Consider the following 21337-nt stretch of genomic DNA (forward strand, 5'->3'; position numbering starts at 1 on the left):
GTAATGTCGAAAAAGAGCGATTTATCTGACGTCCAGAAGGGCATGGTCATTGGCTTTCGGGCCAAGCGTGGAAACATTTCCGAAACTGTTCGCGTGCCCCCGTGGTTTACACTACTGGCCATTAAAATTGCAACACCACGAAGATGACGTGCTACAGACGCGAAATTTAACCGACAGGAAGAAGATGCTGTGATATGCAAATGATTAGCTTTTCAGAGCATTCATAGAAGGTTGGAATCGATGGGTTCAGAAGGGTAATACGGAACGCCGTGCTGGATCCCAACGGCCTCGTATCACTAGCAGTCGAGATGACGGGCATCTTATCCGCATGGCTGTAACGGATCGTGCAGCCACGTCTCGATCCCTGAGTCAACAGATGTGGAAGTTTGCAAGACAACAACCATCTGCACTAAAAGTTCGACGACGTTTGCAGCAGCATGGACTATCAGCTCGGAGACCATGGCTGCGGTTACCCTTGACGCTGCATCACAGACAGGAGCGCCTCCGATGGTATACTCAACGACGAACCTGGGTGCACGAATGGCAAAACGTCATTTTTTCAGATGAATCCAGGTTCTGTTTACAGCATCATGATGGTCGCATGTATGTTTGCCGACATCGCGGTGAACGCATATTGGGAACGTGTATTCGTCATCGCCATACTGGCGTATCACCCGGCGTGATGGTATGGGGTACCATTGGTTACACGTCTCGGTCACCTCTTGTTCGCATTGATGGCACCTTGAACAGTGGACGTTACTTTTCAGATGTGTTACGACCCCTGGCTCTACCCTTCATTCGATCCCTGCGAAACCCTACATTTCAGCAGGATAATGCACGACCGCATGTTGCAGGTCCTGGATACAGAAATGTTCGATTGCTGCCCTGGCCAGCACATTCTCCAGATCTCTCACCAACTGAAAACGTCTGGTCAATGGTGGCCGAGCAACTGGCTCGTCACAATACGCCAGTCACTACTCTTGATGAACAGTGGTATCGTGTTGAAGCTGCATGGGCAGATGTACCTGTAGACGCCATCCAAGCTCTGTTTGACTTAATGCCCAGGTGTGTCAAGGCCGTTATTATGGCCAGAGGTGGTTGTTCTGGGTACTGATTTCTCAGGATCTATGCACCCAAATTGCGTGAAAATGTAATCACATGTCAGTTCTAGTATAATATATTTGTCCAATGAATACCCGTTTGTCATGTGCATTTCTTCTTGGTGTAGCAATTTTAATGGCCAGTGGTGTAGTATAAAGTGCATGACAAAATGGTGCTATCCGAAACCAGCACCAAAGCAACTGTGGTGCTCCACGGGCCATAGATGACAGGGGTGAACGACGACTGCGGAGACCTGTACATACGAACAAACGTGCAACTGCCGAGCAGCTGACGGGCCTCTCCTCAACGAGCGCTCGGCGAACGTGATGGGTATCGGCACCCGTAGCCGGTGCCTGGCTCATGCACCCTTGCTGACCGCTGTTCATCGGCGATGAAGGCTGGAATTTGCACGCCGATACCGCAACTGAACGTCCACAGAATGGTGACAGGTGGCCTTTTCAGAAGAATCTCTTTTTATGGTCCACCGGACAGATGGCTATTGGTGAGTCCCGAGTGAAAAGTGTTAAAGCAAACAACCTCCAAGAATCGTCGCAAGGGTCCAGGTACAGGAGGGAGCATTGTGGTCTGGGGAATGTTTTCATGGCATTCCCTGGATGATCTCGTCATCTGGAAGGCACAGGCAACAGAAAATATGCATCTGTCCTTGGAGACAATTTTCAAGCTTTCGATAGGTGATCAAATTAATTTGACTGCACAGTGTATTTTGTAACTTACGGACGTCAGTTGCGCCGACACGAAGCTTCGAAGCGCTCTGTATGTCGGAAGCAGCAGTGTAATAAAATATCTGATTCGCTATTGCATCTTGGAATATTGTACAGGGACACGATTGAAGGACATGGAATTTAGGTCAACGAAGACAAAACGGTTGCTGTAAAACATACAACACACGCGATCAGATCACATTCACCGCGCAATGTCCCAGCCAGAAATCCTAAGGGAAAGACAGGATTAAAAGACTATGGGAAGCAGGGAAGGAGAAAACCGGTGCCGGCGAGGGTAATAATGTTGACCGCGGGCGCTATATAAGCCTTCATTTCCTAATTTCGGAGGGTTATTATGTGTTTCGGAAAACGTGGGCCCGCGTGGTGTGTTGGAGGTGGCGTGGCTGGGGCGCCGCAGTGCCGCGACGAAATTGTTCGAGGGGGGGGGGGGGGGTTACCGTTCGAGGTGAGGTGTTGGCGGCACTGCAGTACCGTGATTGTTGGCCAATTAAACAACCGTATCGCGGTGTCGCAGGGCTACCAACGGGCTAGCGCCCATTACACCTTGCAATTAGAGTGGTGCTGCGGTTGGCTAGCCTGCGGCGCGTGCTGAGGCGGCGTTCGTGAATTGCCGGCGCCGGCCTATCGGCACCGCCCTCCGGCGGTTGACTGCTGTGCGTGACGTTTTCTAGCAGCTCTGCGTGGCGGGGACGATTACCCGGCGGGGCAGGTGCCGCTATCGCTCCTTCCAGCAACACCTTGCAGAAATGCTCTGATGGTGCGCCAGTTTGGTCGAGGCCGTACGCTGTCAAACTAAACAAAAAAAAAACAAAAACAAAAAAAAGAGGCACAACGTATTTGAGCTAGTCACGGACCTCACTGACTGCCTCCCTTAATTTCAGATGACACTGACCATGTGCGCGTAGATCTTGGACTACAGATGAGACAGACTGTGAATTAGTACGTCATTATATGGGAATCAACAGCTCTATCAGCCAACTGGTGGCAGCACACATTTCCAGGCGACTTCTCGAATACTGTTCAACCAGTCTTTGTCTTAGTTGTAAGATTTTCAGGAAAGGTTTATTTATTACAGTTGCGAAACCCTGTGTAGCTTTTGGTTGCATCGGTAAATTTGTCAGAAGAAGTAATATTTCGTTCCAAAGGGAAAGTTGTTTTATAAACAAAAATCTGGATGAGCGCGAGTAGGTCTCGCGCACCGAGGATTCAGTAGAAACTTAATTATGTATATAAGTAGTTCATCCACCCCAGAAATCTAGAATCTGGACGATTTTTGCCTCTTATCGATATCGGTGCAGGCGTGGTACGGTCCCAGGAATTCCAAGACTTCAGAGAATAATTTACGTTTTAAGGTTACAAATTTTGTGCAGTTTCACATTTACTATTGTAACTTATCATTTATTTGATTAATTTGGAGTTGTATTAATATGCTACTCTAAATGGCAATTGCAGATTCGTCGACTTCTGGTCTCAACCCTGTTGCGATTACTGGTAAGATTTGAACGGAGTCTCCAGAGAAGAAAACGGTACAGCCAGCCATAGAGCTATTGTTCTTTCGCAGATGTCGAATTGTTCTCTGGCACACATCGACGTATACTTTATGAGATACCCGAACCTCATCCCAAACAATGGAAGTGCAACCCTGCGTCATTTACTGGTATTACTTTTATTTGAAACAGTACAGCTGCTGTATATGTCGTAGGCACAGACTGTTAGCACAGTGCCGGCCGGAGTGGCCGAGCGGTTCTAGACGCTACAGTCTGGAACCGCGCGACCGCTACGGTCGCAGGTTCGAATCCTGCCTCGGGCATGGATTTGTGTGTGATGTCCTTAGGGTAGTTAGGTTCAAGTAGTTCTAAGTTCTAGGGGACTGATGACGACAGCAGTTAAGTCCCATAGAGCTCAGAGCCATTTGAACCATTTTTGTTTGCACAGTAGACAGGCGGCCTTGTGTCTACCACCGCTAGGTGGCAAAGACATCCCTTTCACAGCGGCAGGGTACTTCATTTAATCGTAGTTCAGCCATTTAGGACGAAATATTTGCATATTATACACACAAACCTTCCTTCTGAATCACACTACCTGTTAATGAAAACCAGATCAAAATCCCTACAGGAGTTCCTGAGATTTTCATACAGATTACGAATGCAAATACAAGTTTGTATTGGTAAAAAATATTTTTATGTGATATAATTACAGTTTAACAATTTTCAGAATTTACTTTTTACTTGTACTGTGAAATCTTGCGCCTTACCGAATTTCATGATTCTAGGTAATCGAGAAGTACCTATACGATTTGATAAGTGAGTTTGCGAGTATCGAATTATGGGACGTAAATGGCTGTGTCTTTCGACTGCATTAACTTCGAAGCTTAATTTTTTACACCGCCATACGATCGTAGTCCTTAGAGCGTAACATAAATTACATGGCTGGGTGTTGCGTGATGCCCTTAGGTTAGTTAGGTTTAAGTAGTTCTAAGTTCTAGGGGACTGATGACCATAGACGGTAAGTCCCATAGTGCTCAGAGCCATTTGAACCATAAATCACAACTTGATACGTTTACCCGTTCCCAAGAAAAAGGGTTCTTAGGAGTCGGACAGGCAGACGGACAGACAGATGGACTACAAAGCCATCCTATAAGGGTTCCGTTTTTACCAAATGAGATATGGAACCCTAAAAACAAATTTTTTAACACAATTTTTTCACATTAAATCAGTAAATTTTCAGGCTGAATCTAATAAGTGATATCGTTACTAAACACATGCGAATGATCTCCTGCTTAAGAGTATTTTTTCCTGTCTGCACAATACGATTTTATCATAAGGGTCATTATATATTTATCTCGTAAAAATACTGTAGTTTTCAGATGTAAAACTCGACGATTGACGAAGACTGTAAGAGGACAGAATGTTAAAATCTTGTGTGTGTAGTGTGTATTAAACTGGGGACCTAGAAACGACGGAGAGGCTTCGTCCTGCCGTAGCCCTTCAGTGGTTCACAACCCCACAACAGGCCACAGCAGTCCACCCATCCCACCGCCGCTCCACACCAAACTCAGAGCTATTGTGCGGTGCGGCCCCCAGTGGACACCCTCCCCCCCTCCCCCCACACCCTGCGAACGTCTTATACCTAGAGTGTAACACCAAATGTTGGCATGGTAGAGTAATTATGGTGTACGCGTACGTGGAGAAAGTGTTTGCGCAGCAACTGCCGACATTGTGTAACTGAGGCGGAATAAGGGAAACCAGTCCGTATTCGCCTAGGTAGATGGAAAACCGCCTTAAAAACCATCCACAGGTTGGCCGTCACACCAACCTCGACACTAATCCGCCGGGCGGATTCGTGTCGGGGTCCGGCACGCCTTCCCGCTCGGGAAGCAGAGCATTAGACCATGCAGCTATCCGGGAGGGCTTTAATATCTTACTCACTACAAGGGTTTTTGCTGTAACAAAAGTTTTCCAATATATTGTCCTTCTTACCTTGATATTGTTCCGATATGTGTACTGGATTAAGCAAAAATCATTAAACAAACTCTAATTTTACACTGATCAGCCAGAACATTATGACCACCGACTAACTATCGGTATAAACACGTCCAGGCGATAGCAGCGTCACCTGGTGAGGAATAACTGCTAGTCAGACACTCGCACGGTGCAGTGAGCGTGCTGTCCGTGTGTAGAATGGGGAAGGCGCACGATGTATTTGTGTTTGATCGAGGGCAGATTGTGATCGCCCGGAAGCTCGGTGCGGGCATTCGGGAGAGTTACGGTGATTGTCTTCAACATGTGACGAAACTAAGATGAAAACACATCCAGACGTCGTGGGGTTGGGCGACCACCCCTCATTGCCGACGTCGGGAGTCGTAGGCTGAACAGACTGGTAAAGCAGGACAGGCGGCGAACTGCCCAAGAACTAACATGAGATTTTAATGCTGGGCATAGTACAAGTGTGTATGAACGCAAAATGCACCGAACACTCCTACCGATGCACCTATGCAGCCGACGACACATACTTGTACCAATGCTAAAGCAACGACTCCGGCAACTACGACTGACATGGGCATCTGGCCATTGCTTCTGTACGTTGGCGAAGTGGAAAGGCATTGAATGGGCCGATTAAACCCGATACCGAAGACGCGAATCCGTCGTCCTCCAGGGGAACTGCTCCTTGACATCTGTTTTGTGGGACGGAGACAAGCTTGCTCCATTTTGGTCTGGGGAACGTTCATGTGGGTATCGATGAGTCCAGTGGAGCTCGTGCAAGGTACACCATGATGACCAGGGAGTATCGTACACTCGTTTCTGACCATGTGCACTCCTTCATGACGATAATTTTTCTCGACGGCAGTGGCATTTTTCAACAAGATAATGCGCCATGTCGTAAGGCCAGGAGTCTGATGGAATGGTTCGAGGGACACAGTGGCGAGTTCCAATTGATATGCTGGCCCCAGCTCGCCAGATCTGATCCCGATCGAACATATCTGGGATATGACTGAACGTCGCGTCACAGCTCATCGCCCTCCTCCCCCCCCCCCCAACCCCCCCACCCCCCCCCCCCACCCCCGCGGAATTTACGTGAACTAGGCGACTTGTGTGGCCAGATGTGATGCCAACTCCCTCCAGCGACCTATAATGGCCTCATTGCTTTCATGCAACGACGCGTCACCGCTGTTATCTGAGTCCAAAGATGGACTTACCGGGTGGTCATAGCGTTGTGGCTGATCAGTGTATTTAAAAAACGGATATAATGGATAAAGGCATATAATTTGTTATAAAAGTTTAATTAAACATTTCTCACGTATTACTGATGAATCGTGAGAAGACTAAACGCTTCCTGTGAAGCTGTTATTTTGTCTTCTATTGCTGTGGGAGCGGCGAACTAAATGACTCACAGCAATTCACTGAAGGACTGTAATTCTGTCGCTTGTAGAAAGAGAAAACTGTCAGTACAACGTCTTCTTTGCTATCCTTTCGCATGGACAAAGCTGAAAACGGACAGTCGCATAAATATTGGGAATTTCGGAGAAATTAGGTAAGTATACTACAACATATGTCGGCCCCAATACTAATAAAAGTCGTTCAGTTGTCAAATCAGTGGTTGATTTTAGCTATAAATGAGAAACACTGCGCCTGTCGGCCCCACTTCACAAAGCGCGTAACGACAGAAAATCGGGTTTTTGTCCTCCTTCACATGACTAAGATGTTGGTTGCAAACCTTAACACGGCAGATATATGAACGTGCGCGGTCTGTCTGTGTGTACGATCTAGGTCGCAGACTCCTTTTCTTTTTTACCTTTGGAGAGTACGGCTTTCTTTATGTATGCTGCGTATTACGCAGTGTACCTAGAGAACAACATCACATTCCAAACATAAAAAAAGCGTCTGCAGCTTAAATCACACACACATGTAGACCGCACAAGGTTATTTCTCCGCTGTTGCACTCTCTAAGACGAGTGTCAAGGATCTCCCATTCGGAACATAGAAGAAATGAGGGTGTAAGGGAAATAACACACAAGGAAGATACCATAGTGAATGAAACGGAAAGCAAACAGGGTGGCGCAAAATAGTTGTTAGAAAGTATTTGTCTGCCGTGGTTAACAGTATGCCGTAAATGACTCTCCTTGTCATAATGTTGTATTCTAGCTCTGAAAATTCTATAGCTCATTCACTGAGTCTCAGTTCACTTTCATATTGGAAGCACTAACCCTTGAACAGCATTTGCTGATCGTAAAGACATTTTACTCAAATTTTGGATGTACTGTGAGACACGTATTCAACAGCACATTGGTCCAAGAAGAGCAACATGCGGAGTTACCACTTCCCAGTGAGATTACGGTACAGGACTGAAGTCAAATTCTGATGACAAAATTGAAACTTGCTCTGATGCAGATTTTATGAAAGGTTTTCGCTGTTTTTTAACGGGTTGTTTAAATATTTTGAAATGACCAGATCCCCATATGATTCCAGGAACGGCCAGTCTGGACGACCAGCCTCAGTTGTAACTCTGGAGAATGTGGAACGAGTGTGAACATTATCCAGTGAGGAGTCCGTTGTATTAACAATATATGCAGCACAGCAACTCAGGATTTATCGGTAGCCTCTCCAGAGGATAATGAAAGAGAAACTTAACCTTTCTCCTCACTAAGTCAACGGTGCCAACCGTTGAAGGACAGGGATGTGGAGCGGCGATATTCTTTTAAGAATGAGATGACTGAAAAAAAGGAACAATCGATACGGATCAGATCTGGCTTAGTGATCGGACAAACTTCCATCTCCATGGGTACGTCAACAAACAGAGCCACAGAGCTACTGAGAATCCACACATTCAAGCTGCCGCTTCTGCTCGTCAACAGGAAGTCGATGGCTGCTTCGCAATCAGTGAACAATGCATTAGTGGCCACATTTTTATTCAGGAATCTGACACAGCAGACAAGTACAGACAGATACTATAACATGAATTTGTACCGGGTGCATGACGTAGTCAGTGCTCCGACGCTATCGGTTCACGCAGGATGCGTGACGTCCGCATCGTACTGCGGGGATCTTCGATTTCTGTTAGACGTTCAAAGATCAGATCGATGCCATGGACACCTTAGCGTTCACAGAAGATGGTGTGGAATGGCCCTCTTAGAGTCTCGATCTAAGAAAGTGTGATTGTTTCTAATGGCGTCATCTGAAGTACAGAGTCATTAAATATGGGTCTGCTACACTCCAGGATGTTCGTACCGCAAATTCCAGAGAGATTCAAGCAGTTTAAAATAAAGTTCCTCAGAAATTCATCACAGAATTCAGTTCAATGCTCTACGCACTCGTTACTGCAGAAGGAAAACACTTTGAAAGCATTCTGTATTAAATTTCAGGTTGTTTGCTATAGCGTAAATACGAAAAAAAAATCTATCACCCCATGTTACGACGCAGCAGAAAAACTTTCTGACACTAATTTTTCGTTGGGACCTTTTTGAGAACGGGACAAGAAAGAATACACAAAAATATATCCGAATATAAACCGAAAAACAGAAGGCCTCGAGGAAGACCGCGACTTCAATGGTACCAAGGAATTCAAAGGAGTTTGAGCAATAGAAATATGGCCGTTGAAGATATACAAAATCTATTGACATACAACCACACGGATTAAAAAAGTGTCGTTCTTGTGGAGCACAACTGGCTCTTCATTCACACGAAGTAATGAGTGTATTGACGGAGGATCTCAAATTTCTACGTTTCCAGAAGGTTTGTGACGCCATTTCTCAGAAGTAGCTTCGAATGAAGTTGCATTCCTATGGAGTGTGGTCTCAGTTTGTAACACTTATACCGATTAGAAGTAGATTTATATTATGCAACTGTGTATCTGCAATTATGGATTGTGTATTCTATTTATTTAAACTCCTTGATATGTGACAAGAAAATTAGAGTTTTGTAATGTATATGCGGAAAAAGCAAAAGGGTATGTTGAAATGAGAAATTGTTATATGTGTATATTCATAAAAAGAAAATGTTTATTGACAGCTGGTTCATGCTTAGGGCACTTGTATTTGTAACGTGTAAAATCTGTAGGGAATTCCCTCCGCAGCGGAAGTGGCATGGCGCGATGTAAAAGGCGGTTTTGGAGGTCGAACTGAGCGGCTCGTTTGTGTGAACGGTACCCAGTATGTGGATAGCCGTAGCAAGGTACACTTCGACGGTGCTAATAGAGGCAATTGGAAGCTACTTTACAAAGGATTTGCCTCGGACATGGATCTGGCTATTATTTGGTATTCTCGGCATAAAGGAATGGTTCTAATAGGTTGAAAATCCGATGCCAAGAAGAGATTTTTTAGAGCATTCGAACATCAAGAGCCGTCGCCATGTCGCTTGCCACCAATCTTCGCTACTCCTTCACTAACTTCATACATTCAGCAGTGTATATAAGTATGGACCAGTGTGTGGTTTTAATAATAATCACAACATTATAAATCCGTGTCCGGAACCATATTTTCTATCCTGATCATGAAACTATGCAGGGTCCTCACCTAAGTGCTACTAAAACCGAGTATCCTGATTCAAACGAACAATTCTTGTATTAAAGTGTTTAAAAGTGATTTGTTGTCTAATATAAAAGGAGTAGTAAAAGTTAAAGTTAAAACCACAAAAGTGAAGTTGGATAGGTTTTTGATAAAGTATCCTCAGTTTATTACAAAATATAGTTTTGTCGGATTACAGTGCAAGATTGTGTAAACATTGTTGTCTAGAATACCTGCTTCACAAGTGATAAAAAGGCTAATAAGAAGCTCATTTTAAAAGTAGTGTGGTTTTAATATCTATCATGAATTTTTCTTTTTTTTTTTGTTAATTAAGCCCAGTGGTGTATCTTATTGTCTTGCAAAGTAAATTATGAACTACTCCAAGTGAAGTGAATGATTAGCTTTTTGAATTAGTCTTTTCTACTCTAATAATCAGAGAGCGTTGACTAGGCAAACTATACTAGTTTATGGGTCCCCATCATATTTTCCACCTATTTAAAACAGATATATGTAGAGGAGTTTAAAGAGTGTATTTATGATATTATTCATATTTATTTTTCTCATGTAAGTTAAGATAAAAGCTCCTCATGTAGAAATTTTGTTCTGCATTTCGTGCAGTAACATTTCAGTATTTGATTAAGTAATGGTCTCGAGTGTAGCTGTCATTAGAATGAGCTTCGTGCAAATTTGCTTCCTATAATTTACTGGTGTGTGCATTGTTGGTAACTGCTGCTACATACAGTTCAGAGTGCACTATGTCAGTTTGTATCCTGTGTGCTATTCAAAGGGAAATATCAAAGAAAGTAACTTCAGTAACCAATATAAAATTTTCTTAAACATAGATTTCCAAATTAATGTGCCTAATCCTGCTGGTGGCCATTCATTTTTTTCACTCGCTTATGATTTTACCAGTTTCATTAAGTCCCAAGATTAAAGTCCGTTTGGCTTTTCTGCTAATTTCACCATATTCAAAATTTTAGTCAGATACCTTTGTCCATTAGACACATGTGCGGTCAGAATTCGAAATCCTCTCGGCAACATTAGCGTGTTTCAGAGCTTGTTAGTGTTATATGGGGCTTTTCCCATGACAGGACTAAATGTTCGGTTACTAGGGAAGAGTGACATACACGGTAGTGTTCTAAGTTGTGCTATTGGATTCATGATTCCCAGCCTGAAAGATCACAGTTTGAAGTTCCTCAAGAAAGAGCTATGTGTTTTCTACTGTTCTTAACCTACATAAACGATATAGGAGACAATCTGAGAGCCATCATAGGGTGTTTGCAGATGATGCTGTGGTTTATGGTCTAGCAATGTCTGGTCTCCAATTTCCTCCTCAGGAAATACTACACACAAACAGTTAAAATACGACCACACACAAAACTAAGTTTACGCGATTTGTACACAGGTGGTGCACACGGCTTCTCTCGAGTAACTGACAACTTCGTGACGGAGTAAAATAAATTTAGCGAGTCTTGAGTACATTGGAATCCTTACAAGGCTGGATTCACGCTAAGTAGAAGAAGACTGTAAGGCGTCTGGATTTTACGGACTTACATGAACTTGATCCATAATGACAGGACAGTGCAGTATGAGATCCTCAGAAAATAATAATTACATTACAGTATATGAACATAAGGCCTTATGTTGCACTGTGGGACAGTTGGTTCTTGTTAGAACTCACATATTTTCTAATAAAGGGAAACAGGTTTGCCATAAATTTTATCCAGTTTATAAGGACCCATGTTAATTAGTAAAGTGGTTCATACAAATGCGGCAGCATTGGTGAACCCAAGAACGGGAAAAAATATAGGTCTACATCACGTCAGCCACTTTTAGGCTTATAACGAATGATAATTCTTGCAGTGGTCATACGGCAATTAGCCATGAAAACTAAAATATAAATGAATAACAGATGATACAGCAAAAGAATATAGATATGTTTCAGGTGGCAGCAGATATGTAGAGGCGGACAGGATGAGCTACAAACATGTAAATATTCAAATATACAAATATAGATACAATAATATTAATCATTGAAATCATCAAAGTAGGTTAGAAAAAATAAAAGAAAACTAATTGCATGATGTACTAATTAACTAACCCACACATCATCAATCCATGCTGTTCGAGGAGTAAAGTAACAATTTTAAAATGAAGTAACTTAATGTGCCAGAGGTATATTTTAAAATCTTATGTAAAGTACTGAAAAAAAACGAACTGCACGTTTGTTTTGTATTATTCATGTAAATGTTGAAATGTAAAGCTCATAGTAAATTTAGATAAAGAAACTTGTAAGTAGTGGCATTAAGCAAAAGTCATTGAAACAAATCAAACAAAGAAGACATGCAACACATCAATACAATCGTCTGAGGAAGGGAGCCAAGCTGATGATAGAAGCAAAACGTCGACAGGTCGCTACGGTATGAGTGTGAGAGCTTATGCGATTGTACAATATAGCGTTGGGGACAAACTGAAGACAGAAGTAAGGAATTTACTGTCTCACACTTAACAATAGTGTGGAGACCGAGCCAGGTGTATTTTGAGGAATATTGTCCCACGCCTCACTCCAGTAGCGAGAGGACAGGAAAACCCAGTAGCAGCAAGGGACACAAAGGCCGCACACCTGTGAGGAAGGCCAAGTGAACCCATTAGCAGTGACACACAACAGCAATGGAAAAATAAATTCAGAACGTTTCTCTCAATCTACCAGATGGAGAAGCTGATAACTGAAAACAGATATATCACTTCAGAAATTATCTATTCAGACTTGACCATATCTCATAACAACATAACTGGTAGTCTTTTCGAATAACTTTCGCTGAATAACATATCCTATCCCTGTGCCCAAATAGTTCCAAGTTGCAAGAAAGAAGACATGAAAACACAGCAAGTAATGAAGAGAAGAAAGTGTCCCAAGATGAGGGCACAAGACAGCAAGATTCCTTTCTAAATCCTGTAACCAGCATGAGATTTGGCAGAATCAACAGAAAACAATATTCAACAAATCCATGGCAGTTATTTCATTCTAACTATCAAAACAATCAAAGGTGTCAAACAATCAGAGTATGCATAATGGGAACATCAAAATGCAGCAACCATTAAGGGGTTACATTCATCAACCTCGATGGCAACTACACCAATAAAGAATATGTCACCTATGTTGTCAGATCATGGCATTGACTTGGACGAGCAGTTGGACATCAAAACAATGCAACATGGAATTAACCATGTAATGGCATTCGTGCTCGAACACTGAACTGTAAATGTCAATTATCATCAACATCACGCACGGTCTACAGCTGACTAGCAACAGCAACCACCACTGATCCACAACAGCATTAGGAACCAAACCCAACCCAAATTTAAAAGTGTAAAGTGCATTAAGAAAGAAAGTGATGCATGTAACAAATTTACTGTAATATTTTAAAGAGTGTAAAAGATAATCACTTCATAAAGGAGTTGAGATACTTGTAAATATTCAGTTGCACCTGTACCACTGAGAATTTGTACTTTATGTGTTTCATTTGTATTCTGTAATTCGATTTGAAAGTATATTCATAAATGTACCATGTTTTATATTTTGTATTTCATGTGTAATTTGTAAATGTTCATTTAATCTAAGTATACGTTAATAATAATTTGTGTATTGTAGATTTTTGGAAACATATGTTTTAATGATAAATAATGTCAATGAATATAAAGTTTATGTTAATGTATACAAAATATGGAAAAATATTAACTATTTTAAAAATATAATGTCCACTTACGTACATAAAGGTCTGTTATGATGGTAATTTTCAATAGTGATGTAGCATTTAAGTATTGAGAGTAAATATAAGAGAAACAAACACTACCTTAACTTCACTCATCTTTCACAATCATCAGTATCATGAATGTTTGAGAATTGTGGAATGCCTGACATTATTGTAAAGAGAGAATCTAAAGGTTGGATGAACCTTTTCAATATAATTTAACCACAAGTACAAGAGAAAAATGTTGTAAGATTAGTCAAAGAACTGTCTATAAAGGAATGTAAAGCCACATAATAACCATCTAAATAGAAAATGCCTTGTAAAGCAATACACTTCAAATAAAAATATAATGTTAAAACGACATCATCTAGCATAAGATAGACAAGTAGCTGGACAATGATTAAATTATTTGAAATTATAATTTTGCACTGCAATGAGCAATGCCTCAACCATTGATCACATCAGCACAAAATTAATTTGGAAGGGACAGCACGTGTAAGCCATCTCGATTTTATGGACCTTACATGAGCTTGATCCGCAACGACAGGACAATACAGTATGAGATCCTCAGAAAATAATAATTACATTATATAAACAAAATACAGTTGCAGTTAATCTTATGTAGCGAAACTAACAAAACTATCTCTACCAAATGGACAATGGCATGGAACAAACAAGTTAAAGCAAAGTGCACTTTGGAGACGAACCGAGTAGGTGGTTAATAATATTGTAAAGCTACCATTTAGCAAGAGAACAGCGAGCTTCAGTGCAAAAAGGGATAAGGCCAGAACAATACATTATTACTTTTAATGTAAATAAGGCTGGGACTGAAGGGAAAGTGGCTACACTTTATTAACAGGGACAGGCTGTGACCCAGACAGAAAAATAAAAATGTACTCACCTCTAGCAAGACGGTGACTGGCTGAAGCCATACTTGGCGACGCAGACGTGACATAATGGGGAGATCCCGATTATACAAAAGCATTTTGAGACCTAAAATTAAGGCTCTATCTGTCTCTCTCGTCTCGTGGCGTGAGGACAATACACTTCACGTATTGTGGTGGCAGATATCAAAGTGGTAGTTAATTATTCCTGTGTGAATTTTTGTGGGCAAAGAATCTGTGCACATCGCTCCAATCTACAGCAAGTGTGCAATAGCCGTTATTTCGACTCGGGAAAGATTAACATTCTACAGAATGCTGGAAAGTTGCGACGGAGTGAATTCAGTCAAGGCCAGTGTTGGGAATTAGCATTTCAGATCCAGCATGGAGACAACGCTGTTGCAGGTGCCACTTGGTAAAGTACCATCACACATTAGGCCACAGTAAATGTTGAGTCTAGATTTTGCTCACTCCAACTAGCATACGCTTTGACCATTGAATATAAAAAGCTAGGATACTAATCTACCCTCATATTGAGTACATGAGAGTTTTTTCATTGGTTCAAAAAGTAAATTTCTTCTCCACCAAGTCAGTGCATTGACGAGCTATGACAATGTAGATTTAAATAAACTGATGAGGTTTTTTAATAAACATTCTTTCCTGTGATAAAAGTTTTCATGTGTAGAGATAACGATTTTAATAATTGTCATTTCAATATGTCCTAATAATTAAATATTTTGTTATCGAGTGTCAAAAGTAATTGAACATGGTTGTTGTTTATCGCTTGGTCCCTGAAAGCAACAGTTGATAAATTATATGTAGAAAAAATACAGGAATTGCTGTTTTGTTTTTCTAGAATAGACCCCAAACTTTCATTTTTATTAATTTATGCATTCTAGTTATGTGGGAGCAGCATTTCTAATGATTTTTGTTACGATCTGCACCTCTTATTAGCTGCCTTACAGGGCGAGGGTCATATTTATTTATACTGTCTGTCTGACGCCCTGGGCTTGAGAAGACAGTTCAGTTGTTTTGTCCATTTGCGCACTAAGTTGTATGCTAAGTTTGCACATATGAGTACACTCACTGTGCACATACAAAGGTCGGACGTATGACAAGATCTGCATGTTGCGATAAGAGGCGATTAACCCTTAACAAATAAAAGTATGAGACTGTCAACGTAAATCCTGAAAAAAATAAGGTTACTCTATAAGTAATACAAATTTAAAGTTTGTGCATTCGTTAAATAAGTAGCGTTTTCAATTATAAATAACTTAAATAGGAACTATCACACAGAAAATGTTATAGGGGAAGGCGAACCAAAAAACTGCGTTTTATTAGCAGCACAGAAGACGCCACTCTCGCGTCAGAGTTTTGGTCCCGCCGCGAATTGCTCCATTACGCGCTGTTCACCAGAACGGGTGGGCGGACGGCGGATGCCGCACGCGCTTCGCGCTTTCCCCGCTGCTGCCCTGCAATTCTTTTTCCCACGGCAGCCGTTTCGGGATCAAACCGCAGCTATTAGTGTGAGTAACGCGTCGCTAAGCGCGGAATTTGCTCGCGCTGGGCGTCGATAGGCCGCCGCGCGAGCAGCCTTAACGCCGCGGCATCGAAATTGGCCGTCTGTGTAATGGCGCCGGGGTCAACCCTGGGTCACCGCGGCCGCCGCCCACGCCTTTCCACCCCCCCTACCCACATCCCTCTCCCCCACCTCCCAGGTTCGTAGCCCCTTTGATGGGCCGCTGCCCCGCTATTGGGGCGAATTATAGAGGTGACCCCCATCACCGCCCATGCGGGGGAGGCAACTGTTTCAATCCGCATTATCGCATTATACGCCACGCCGACGGCCTAATACCCTGGTGACGTACGCTGACTGAAAATTGGTCCGCAATTATTTGTTTACGTACGCCGCTATTACCTTTTTAGCCAAGATGAGGGGCCGGCTAAATATTTGAGATGCTATCGGCATTGTTTAGGCTGATAGATGGAGCAGAACGTAGTTGTTTCAGGAGGCTTGCGGACTGTAGGTCCACGATCGAGGGGAAGGATGGCGATGTTGCATTACCGCTACAGCACATGTGAACTCACATCATAAATTAAGTAAATGAGCAAAATCTCAATTTCTGTGCGGATGCAGGGTTTTCCTGGTTGTAATATCGATGAAAAGTTATAGGAGGTTCCAGCCCTGTAGCAGTGTTAAAATACCGCTAAGTTTGGAAAGTTCATACCCATCATCCTTTAGCGAAGTGCCAGAATCATAACCAGAAGATGTTGAGTAAGACACTCTACGAAACGTCCCGGTCGGTCCTCGGTCACTGCGGGGTCAGCGCGGCAGATTGCTACCCAAAGGGGTATTGCTTCGAGCGTGGAATGTCAGATCCCTTAATCGGGCAGGTAGGTTAGAAATTTGAAAAGGGAAATGGATAGGTTAAACTTAGATACACTCCTGGAAATGGAAAAAAGAACACATTGACACCGGTGTGTCAGACCCACCATACTTGCTCCGGACACTGCGAGAGGGCTGTACAAGCAATGATCACACGCACAGCACAGCGGACACACCAGGAACCGCGGTGTTGGCCGTCGAATGGCGCTAGCTGCGCAGCATTTGTGCACCGCCGCCGTCAGTGTCAGCCAGTTTGCCGTGGCATACGGAGCTCCATCGCAGTCTTTAACACTGGTAGCATGCCGCGACAGCGTGGACGTGAACCGTATGTGCAGTTGACGGACTTTGAGCGAGGGCGTATAGTGGGCATGCGGGAGGCCGGGTGGACGTACCGCCGAATTGCTCAACACGTGGGGCGTCAGGTCTCCACAGTACATCGATGTTGTCGCCAGTGGTCGGCGGAAGGTGCACGTGCCCGTCGACCTGGGACCGGACCGCAGCGACGCACGGATGCACGCCAAGACCGTAGGATCCTACACAGTGCCGTAGGGGACCGCACCGCCACTTCCCAGCAAATTAGGGACACTGTTGCTCCTGGGGTATCGGCGAGGACCATTCGCAACCGTCTCCATGAAGCTGGGCTACGGTCCCGCACACCGTTAGGCCGTCTTCCGCTCACGCCCCAACATCGCGCAGCCCGCCTCCAGTGGTGTCGCGACAGGCGTGAATGGAGGGACGAATGGAGACGTGTCGTCTTCAGCGATGAGAGTCGCTTCTGCCTTGGTGCCAATGATGGTCGTATGCGTGTTTGGCGCCGTGCAGGTGAGCGCCACAATCAGGACTGCATACGACCGAGGCACACAGGGCCAACACCCGGCATCATGGTGTGGGGAGCGATCTCCTACACTGGCCGTACACCACTGGTGATCGTCGAGGGGACACTGAATAGTGCACGGTACATCCAAACCGTCATCGAACCCATCGTTCTACCATTCCTAGACCGGCAAGGGAACTTGCTGTTCCAACAGGACAATGCACGTCCGCATGTATCCCGTGCCACCCAACGTGCTCTAGAAGGTGTAAGTCAACTACCCTGGCCAGCAAGATCTCCGGATCTGTCCCCCATTGAGCATGTTTGGGACTGGATGAAGCGTCGTCTCACGCGGTCTGCACGTCCAGCACGAACGCTGGTCCAACTGAGGCGCCAGGTGGAAATGGCATGGCAAGCCGTTCCACAGGACTACATCCAGCATCTCTACGATCGTCTCCATGGGAGAATAGCAGCCTGCATTGCTGCGAAAGGTGAATATACACTGTACTAGTGCCGACATTGTGCATGCTCTGTTGCCTGTGTCTATGTGCCTGTGGTTCTGTCAGTGTGATCATGTGATGTATCTGACCCCAGGAATGTGTCAATAAAGTTTCCCCTTCCTGGGACAATGAATTCACGGTGTTCTTATTTCAATTTCCAGGAGTGTATATTGGGAATTAGTGAAGTTCGGTGGCAGGAGGAACAAGATTTTTGGTCAGGTGAATACAGGGTTACAAATACAAAATCAAATAGGGGTAATGCAGGAGTAGGTTTAATAATGAATAAAAAAATAGGAGTGCGGGTAAGCTACTACAAACAGTATAGTGAACGCCTTATTGCGACCAAGATAGACACGAAGCCTACTACAGTAGTACAAGTTTATATACCAACTAGCTCTGCAGATGATGAAGAAATTGATGAAATGTATGATGAGATAAAAGAAATTATTCAGGTAGTGAAGGGAAACGAAAATTTAATAGTCATGGGTGACTGGATTCGAGAGTAGGAAAAGGGAGAGAAGGAAACATAGTAGGTGAATGTGGATTGGAGGTAAGAAATGAAAGAGGAAGCCACCTGGTAGAATTTTGCACAGAGCATAACTTAATTATAGCTAACACTTGGTTCATGAATTATAAGACAAGGTTGTATACATGGAAGAATCCTGGAGATACTATAAAGTATCAGATAGATTATATAATGGTAAGACAGAGATTTAGGAACCAGGTTTTAAATTGTAAGACATTTCAAGGGGCAGATGTGGACTCTGACCACAATCTATTGGCTATGAACTGTAGATTAAAACTGAAGAAACTACAAAAAGGTGGGAATTTAAGGAGATGGGACTGGATAAACTGACTAAACCAGAGGTTGTACAGAGTTTCAGGGAGAGCATAAGGGAACAATTGACAGGAATGGGGGAAAGAAATACAGTAGAGGAAGAATGGGTAGCTCTGAGGGATGAAGTAGTGAAGGCAGCAGAGGATCAAGTAGGTAAAAAGACGAGGGCTAGTAGAAATCCTTGGGTAACAGAAGAAATATTGAATTTAATTGATGAAAGGAAAAAATACAAAAGTGCAGTGAATGAAGCAGGTAAAAAGGAATACAAACGTCTCAAAAATGAGATCGACAGGAAGTGCAAAATGGCTAAGCAGGGATGGCTAGAGGACAAATGTAAGGATGTAGAGGCTTATCTCACTAGGGGTAAGATAGATACTGCCGACGGGAAAATTAAAGAGACCTTTGGAGAAAAGAGAGCCACTTGTATGAATGTCAAGAGCTCAGATGGAAACCCAGTTCTAAGCAAAGAAAGGAAAGCAGAAAGGTGGAAGGAGTATATAGAGGGTCTATACAAGGGCGATGTGCTTGAGGACAATATTATGGAAATGGAAGAGGATGTAGATGAAGACGAAATGAGAGATACGAGACTGCGTGAAGAGTTTGACAGAGCACTGAAAGACCTGTGTCGAAACAAGGCCCCGGGAGTAGACAACATTCCATTAGAACTACTGACGGCCTTGGGAGAGCCAGTCCTGACAAAACTCTACCATCTGGTGAGCAAGATGCATGAGACAGGCGAAATACCCTCAGACTTCAAGAAGAATATAATAATTCCAATCCCAAAGAAAGCCGGTGTTGACAGATGTGAAAATTACCGAACTATCAGTTTAATAAGTCACAGCTGCAAAATACTAATGCGAATTCTTCACAGACGAATAGAAAAACTGGTAGCAGCTGACATCGGGGAAGATCAGTTTGGATTCTGTAGAAATGTTGGAACACGTGAGGGAATACTGACCTTACGACTTATCTTAGAAGAAAGATTAAGGAAAGGCAAACCTACGTTTCTAGCATTTGTAGACTTAGAGAAAGCCTTCGACAATGTCGACTGCAATACTCTCTTTCAAATTCTAAAGGTGGCGGGGGTAAAATATAGGGAGCGAAAGGCTATTTACAATTTGTACAGAAACCAGATGGCAGTTATAAGAGTCGGGGGGTATGAAAGGGAAGCAGTGATTGGGAAGGGAGTGAGATGGGGTTGTAGCCTCTCCCCGATGTTATTCAATCTGTATATTGAGCAAGCAGCAAAGGAAACAAAAGAAAAATTCGAAATAGGTATTAAAGTCCATGGAGAAGAAATAAAAACTTTGAGATTCGCCGATGACATTGTAATTCTGTCAGAGACAGCAAAGGACTTGGAAGAGCAATTGAACGGAATGGAGAGTGTCTTGAAAGGAGGATATAAGATGAACATCAACAAAAGCAAAACGAGGATAATGGAATGTAGACGAATTAAGTCGGGGGACGCTGAGGGAATTAGATTAGGAAATGAGACACTTAAAGTAGTAAAGGAGTTTTGCTATTTGGGGAGCAAAATAACTGATGATGGCCGAAGTAGAGAGGGTATAAAATGTAGACTGGCAATGGAAAGGAAAGCGTTTCTGAAGAAGAGAAATTTGCTAACATCGAGTATAGATTTAAGTGTCAGGAAGTCGTTTCTGAAAATATTTGTATGGAGTTTAGCCATGTATGGAAGTAAAACATGGACGAGAAATAGTTTTGACAAGAACAGAATAGAAGCTTTCGAAATGTGGTGCTACAGAAGAATGCTGAAGATTAGATGGGTCGATCACATAACTAATGAGGGTGTATTGAATAGAATTGGGGAGAAGAGGAGTTTGTGGCACAACTTGACCAGAAGAAGGGATCGGTTGGTAGGACATGGTTTGAGGCATCAAGGGATCATAAATTTAGCATTGGAGGGCAGCGTGGAGGGTAAAAATCCTAGAGGGAGACCAAGAGATGAATACACTAAGCAGATTCAGAAGGATGTAGGTTGCAGTAGGTACTGGGAGATGAAGAAGCTTGCACAGGATAGAGTAGCATGGAGAGCTGCATCAAACCAGTCTCAGGACTGAAGACTACAACAACAACAACAACAATCGAAACCAAACAAATACCGGAAAGACTGGTGGCGCAGCAGCCCAGTACCGGTACCAGTTGAACCACTCGAGTTTCCCTGGGATGGGTAAAGATGGTTCAAATGGCTCTGGGCACTATGGGACTCAACTTCTGAGGTCATTAATCCCCTAGAGCTTAGAACTAGTTAAACCTAACTAACCTAAGGACATCACACACGTCCATGCCTGAGGCAGGATTGGAACCT

General features: G+C 43.3%; 1 protein-coding gene across 1 annotated transcript in view; it reads right to left on the reverse strand.

The window, feature by feature from the left end:
- Nucleotides 1-2371: 2371 nt before the first annotated feature.
- The window catches only part of LOC126484935 (skin secretory protein xP2-like), a 192385-nt gene continuing 173419 nt past the window's right edge, over nt 2372-21337 (reverse strand). The window contains exon 3 of the mRNA XM_050108573.1: nt 2372-2636. Within this exon, the coding sequence (XP_049964530.1) occupies nt 2372-2636 (265 nt within the window). The remainder of the gene's footprint in view (nt 2637-21337) is intronic.

This window comes from Schistocerca serialis, chromosome 1 (genome assembly GCF_023864345.2).
Source record: "Schistocerca serialis cubense isolate TAMUIC-IGC-003099 chromosome 1, iqSchSeri2.2, whole genome shotgun sequence".
NCBI classification, from domain to species: Eukaryota; Metazoa; Arthropoda; class Insecta; order Orthoptera; family Acrididae; genus Schistocerca; species Schistocerca serialis.